Source organism: Oncorhynchus clarkii, chromosome 3 (assembly GCF_045791955.1).
Source record: "Oncorhynchus clarkii lewisi isolate Uvic-CL-2024 chromosome 3, UVic_Ocla_1.0, whole genome shotgun sequence".
Lineage (NCBI taxonomy): Eukaryota > Metazoa > Chordata > Actinopteri > Salmoniformes > Salmonidae > Oncorhynchus > Oncorhynchus clarkii.
The window spans coordinates 15,565,298-15,571,937 of record NC_092149.1 but is presented as its reverse complement, the minus strand read 5'-3'; the positions used below and the strand labels follow the sequence as shown (position 1 = coordinate 15,571,937).

At 42.4% G+C, this 6,640-nt stretch overlaps 1 protein-coding gene across 1 annotated transcript in view; it reads right to left on the bottom strand.

Moving 5' to 3' along the window:
* Positions 1–2,099, bottom strand: part of LOC139405750 (visinin-like) — a 9,104-nt gene extending 7,005 nt beyond the window's left edge. The window contains exon 1 of the mRNA XM_071148173.1: positions 1,506–2,099. Within this exon, the coding sequence (XP_071004274.1) occupies positions 1,506–1,886 (381 nt within the window). The 5' untranslated portion in view covers positions 1,887–2,099. The remainder of the gene's footprint in view (positions 1–1,505) is intronic.
* Between the last annotated feature and the right edge of the window lie 4,541 nt (positions 2,100–6,640).

Here is a 6,640-nt window from a genome sequence, read left to right as displayed (position 1 = left end):
CTTTAGAGTCAGGCCTTAAAGCTGTGACCCACATAGAGACAGGAACCACTCATCTCTCACACTTAAAACACCCAGATTAACGTGGATTATCTCCAAGACCCAGGCCATAAGGCCAAACACTGAGATGTCCTCCTCCTTTTTCCCCTCCCTCCCTCCCTCCCTCCCTCCCTCCCTCCCTCCCTCCCTCCCACAAATAGTGTACGTTGAGAGTACACTATTTTAGAATTATTATATTAAGATAAATGATGGTCTGCCAATTCAACTAAGCCTTGTTAATGGGAGTAGTTGGTAAACAAAAAAAACAACTGCATACAGTTAAATTGAGAAACCCTGTTCTAGACAACATGGGCTGTGTTCACACAGGCAGCCCAATTATAACCTTTTTTTACACTAATTGGTCTTTTGACCAATCACATCAGATCTTTTCACAGCAGATCTTTTTCAGAGCTGATCTGATTGGTCAACAGACCAATTAGTGGAAAAATATCAGAATTGGGCTGCCTGTCTAAACGCAGCCATAATTAGTGATGTGTGTTACTTAATTAGTTGATTATCTACAGACTACATACTTTAGGCCCTGAATAAGCACAGAAGCATGGGGACCACAGTAAGTACAGTAGCCTACATTTTCTGGATGCTAAATCATTAATCTTGTGGATTATCAGGAAGGATTGGGTGGCTGAAATGGGCAAGAGCTCTACATTAGCTAATTGATGATTAGGACTGAGACTGAACGCAGGAAGTCGGTGGCACCTTAATTGGGGAGGACGGGCTCGTTGTAATGGCTGGAGTGGACTAGATGGAATGGTACCAAATACATCAAACACATGATGGTTTCCATGTTGATGGTGCCATTCCATTACCTCATTTCCAGCCACCCCCACCTACATGTACAGATGACCTCGACTAACCTGTACCCTGCACATTGACTCTGTACTGGTACCCCCTGTATATAGCCTCGTTATTGTTATTTTATTGTGTTACTTTTTATCAATTTATTTGGTAAATATTTTCTTAACTCTTTCTTGAACTGCATTGTTGATCAAGGGCTTGTAAAGTAAGCCTTTCACAGTAAGGTTGTATTCGGCGCATGTGACAATCAAAGTCTGATTTGATTATTATGAGCTGTCCTCCCCTCAGCAGCCTTCAATGGAACCTACATACCGAGGAAAATAAGGGCACTTTTGACCACAGACTGACTTCTGATGATATTCAATATATAGACAGGACCTACATTTAAGAAAAGCTATATTCCCAGAAGTCCATCATTTGTTCTCCTAAAAAAAGCCTCACTAAATTGTATGGCTTGTTTTCTTCTGTCAGTTTGGAGGTGACGCACTATTCCCATGCCACATACTGTAAATGGTAGAAAAACCTTTGTATGCCTATATCCACAATTTCCCCTTGTCCCATCTTCAAAATGATCATCACCGTCATTGATGGTTGTTGTAAGAAGGTTCTCCTACCAAGTGGTTCAAAGTTAGAATCCTTCCTTGATCTCTCACCTGGCAGATGACTTCCACTTCTGTCTTGGTGATGTATCCGTTCTTGTCCACGTCGAACAGTGAGAAGGCCCACTCCAGCTTCCTCGTCGTCTTCCCACTGGAGGTCATGTGCAGTGCAATGATGTATTCCTTGAAGTCCAGAGTGCCGTCCTCGTTGGTGTCGAATGAACGGAACACATGCTGAGCGTAGGTCTTGGCTTCGCTATCAGGGAAGAAGCGCGCATAGATCGTCTCGAACTCCTCTGGCGAGATGCGTCCGGTGGGACACTGCTTCTGGAAGTTCTCGTACCACTGGTACAACTCGTTCTCCGTGAACTTGGTGTTGAGCTTCAGGTCCTCCAGGATCTCCTTGGAAATAGCACTGCTCTTGGCGTTCCCCATCGTATTAGCCTGTACTGGGATCTCTGAGTTATGGTCGAAGGCTCTCTGAAGTAGTGCCAACAAGCACAATCAGATCTCTACAATGACTGAAGTGTTACCCAGTGTACCACTAGGAACCATGCATCAACGAAAGCCTTCAATATCAGGGAGAAAGAACAGAGAGGGAGGCAGAGCAAAGAGTCATGACCTAGCTGTGTCAGCAGTAGAGAGAGTATGAAGTGATGTGTTAGGGATGAACTGTTGTCATTCTGATGGGTGACGTAGATAGATAGATGGAGTAGGGAAGGAGGGGGGTGGAATTAGACTGCTACCTTTGGCGACTGGGTTAATTCAGTTAATTCAGGATTTAAGGTGGCTGAGCTTTCCACTCAAATTAACTTTAATTTCCATATTCTCTTTTGCCAAACCATCTCTCTTCTTGTCTGGTCTGTGTGTCGGCCAAGGCCCTGTTATCATTAGAATTTACATTTCTCAATAAGAGCCAAATCCTAACTTTAAAGACGTGTAGGTAACTCAAACCCAATTTAAATCAATGCAGGATTTACTTGAAAGTACAAGTTAGGTACGAGACGTCAAGTGAGAATTTGTCCTTGCTTGGTTACCACATGACCTAGCCAGGAGAAAGACTGGATCATAGACCCAATACAGACACTGTATAAGATTGTTAGTTGTAACAATGAGTTCTATATTCATCTGTTGAGCAAAAACTGAAGTTGTCTGAACCAGTTTCTAGTCTATTATGTAAAGCAAAAAATAAGTCTCACACTGGTTTCAAGCATCATGGTGGAGGACACAAGTCTGATTGGTCACACTAGTAAATTACTATTCTCTCTTTTAAGACTATTAAAGTAAGCGGTAGTTGATTAAGGTTTTGAGTCTGTATGTTCTAGTAAATACACTTAAATGGGTTTAGCTAAGCAGGTCCTCCTAATTCTAAACCAGCCATCTGTACAGGCCTTTTATAGGAAGTTCAGCTGCCCCTGAACACTTCCTTCCTTCACCTCTCTGCCTCTGCCTCCTTTCCTCCTTCACCCTGTCTCTGTCCCCATTCCCTCCTTTACCCTGTCTCTGTCCCCTTCCCTCCTTCACCTCTATGTCCCTTTCCCTCCTTAATGTCTCTATCCCCTTCCCTCCTTCACCCCTCTGTCTCTGTCCTCTTTCCTCCTTTACATCTGGACCTTTCGTTCTCTGCTACTCCATCCTATCCATCTCCTCCCTGCTCCTGTCCCCTTCACTTGTTTTATTCTGTCCCCTCATCCTTCTCCTCTGTACCCCTTCTCTCATTCCTCTCCTCCACCTTGTCTCCTTCCCTTCTGTCCCCTCTCTGTCTCCTCCACCTTGTCTCTTTCTCTCCATCCTGCACATGCTTTTTCAGGAAGCTCGGCTCCTAGATGTTTATCCTCTCTCTGGCTTGTCTCTCATCATGCCTTTGTTTTGTCTCCACAGCAAGTGTAAACATACAGTACCAGTCAAAAGTTTGGTCACCACTACTCATTCAAGGGTTTTCTTTATTGTTAATATTTCCTACATTGTAGAATAATAGTAAAGACATCAAAACCATGAAATAACGAATATGGAATCATGTAGTAACCAAAAAAGTGTTAAACAAATCAAAATATATCTTAGATTCTAGATTCTTCAAAGTAGCCACGCTTTGCATTCTCTCAACCAGCTTCACCTGAAATGCTTTTCCAACAGTATTGAAGGAGTTCCCACATATGCTGAGCACTTGTTGGCTGCTTTTCCTTCACTCTGTAGTCCAACTCATCGCAAACCATCTCAATTGGGTTGAGGTCGGGTGATTGTGGAGGCCAGGTCATCTGATGTAGCACTCCATGACTCTCCTTCTTGGTTAAATAGCCTTTACACAGCCTGGAGGTGTGTTGGGTCATTATCCTGTTGAAAAACAAATGATAGTCCCACTAAGCGCAAACCAGATGCGATGGCGTATCGCTGCGGAATGCTGTGGTAGCCATGCTGGTTAAGTGTGCCTTGAATTCTAAATAAATCACAGACAGTGTCACCAGCAAAGCACCCCCACACCATCACACCTCCTCCTCCATGCTTCACGGTGGGAATCACACATGCAGAGATCATCCTTTCACCTACTCTGCGTCTCACATAGACACGGCGGTTGGAACCAAAAATCACACACTTGGACACATCAGACCAAAGGACAGATTTCCACCGGTCTAATGTCCATTAGTAGTGGCTTCTTTGCAGCAATTTGACCATGAAGGCCTGATTCACGCAGTCTCCTCTGAGCAGTTGATGTTGAGATGTGTCTGTTACTTGAACTCTGTGAAGCATTTATTTGGGCTGTAATTTCTGCGGCTGGTAAATCTAATGAACTTATCCTCTGCAGCAGAGGTAACTCTGGGTCTTCCTTTCCTGTGGCGGTCCTCATGAGAGCCAGTTTCATCACAGCGCTTGAGGGTTTTTTCGACTTCACTTGAAATTTTCCGGATTGACTGACCTTCATGTCTTAAAGTAATGATGGACTGTCATTTCTCTTTGCTTATTTGAGCTGTTCTTGAGATAATATGGACTTGGTCTTTTATCTTCTGTATACAACCCCTACAACCCCAACCCCTTGTCACAACACAACTGATTGGCTCCAATGCATTAAGAAGGAAAGAAATTCCAAAAACTTTTGACAGGGCACACGGGTTAATTGAAATGCATTCCAGGTGACTACTTCACGAAGCTGGTTGAGAGAATGCCAAGAGTGTGCACAGCTGTCATCAAGGCAATGGGTGGCAAATTTGAATAATATCAAATCTCAAATTTGTTTAACACTTTTTTGGTTACTACATTATTCCATATGTGTTATTTCATAGTTTTTGATGTCTTCACTATTATTCTAGAATGTAGAAAATAGTAAAATAAAGAAAAACCCTGGAATAAGTTGGTATGTCAAAACTTTTGACTGCTACTGTAAATCTCTTAACATGTCCTTCCCTTCTCCCTCTTTAAGTGTTTGTTTTGACAGAAGTATTGCTGTAACGCCCTGTAAGTCCCGTATGGTGCTTTTCCATTGAGACGTACCCTCACACCAGTGGACCATCAGTGTTTTATGTTAATGTCAGCTCTAGTGTTGTTGTGTTTCCATCAGAGTCCTATACTACAAATCAGGTTTGAGGAGTTATCGAGGTAACTTTGGTCAACTCTGAGTTCAACTCGGGATAACCGGTACCACAAAAGTGGCTCACCTTTTAGCCAGTTACATTTCTATGGCAACAAATCCTTCAAAACGAACCTGCTCAGGGACAGGTTAACTCCATTTCTCCTGAATGATGTGTCTGAGCTGCGAGTTGAGGACCAATTAAATCAGATTCCCTCCGTCTTGCAAAGATTGTGTCATTCTCCCTTTCATTTGAGGAAGATGACTGATTAATAAAATATTTAATCAAAGTTTTTTGTGCAAAAAAATAGTCATGTTAAAATACCTATCAAATTACACATTTAATAATGAGAGAATGCATTTGAAACTTCATGCACAGTAAAGCTTTTGTATGACCATACAATTATTTAATCGCTAGGAGTGGGGAAAAAAGGTTATTGTGCATTGATAAGCACACCAAAGACGGCATTAACGATCAAATAAAGACGTCACTTCAACACTCCTATTTCACACCGTAGCCTGAACTTAGATTTCAGCAGGCTGTGGTTAAAGTCAGCGGCAGGGGGACAAGACATATTCACCGTCGTAGTACGGATAAAGCCTGAGCTGGAATGTGAAGCTAACTTAGGCTAGCTAGCTTTAGAAAACCCTAGGTCTAGCTTGTTTCGTAGTATACCACTCAGGAGTTGTGACACCTAAGACTATAATTAACAACCTCTGCATCATTCAAGACTATTGCTTTGTGAGAAGGTGTCAAAGTTCACAGTTAGCCAATGTTATGTAAATGCACCAGATTTAAAGTACCCAGGGCCTTGCCTCCAAATTAGAACAAGTCCGCTGGAGCCATGGCCCAGTGAGAAACGGGGTTCCCGGCCTGCGTAAGTGGAAAAGTCTGAGCCTTTTTGGTACAACACTGAGGCAAATCCTTGTTGGAAATGAGTCATTACTGTCTCTTTCCCCACTCTGTCTGTCTTTGTTTTGTCTGTGATAGGAACATGTATCCCTCTTTACTAACTCCTACCCACCTGGACCCCCATCTCCGTCTCTAAGTCTCTATTTTTCTTGTGGTAGTGTAGTTTGTCCTTCTCCTACCCCCTTTCCTCCTCACACATTTATTTGTGCCTGTACTATGAGTAATAAGGTAAGGAATTGTCCAAAAATGCAAAATAAATGAACCCACACAGCCACTATGTAACAGATAGGCAATAACACAAGTCCAAATGTAGTGTTGCAAACATCATGCTGCTTCTAACCATATTCCATGCAACTTCACCATTGGTTTTCATGTCCTACCCTGACCCTTTCACAGGGTTGACCATTTTTGTTCATAAAACAGCCATAACTCCGCTTGTGACGGGGGAATGGAAGCTTGTTTTGTTCAATAGTGAGGGGCAATTGAATGCAAGCTTCACAAACGAAATCTATCTTATCTATGGGTAAAAGGGTTCACGTGTTATGCTCGACTCAATCAGTTTTCCACCACAAAACACCAGAAAATGGCCAAACAGAGTAGAACCAGCTCACCTATTTTTACACTATGATTTGACTATATAATGCTCAATGTTTCTTTGAATAAAAAAGGAATAGTTTCACCATATCAGAACAAGTGTTACTCATTAATCACATTAAA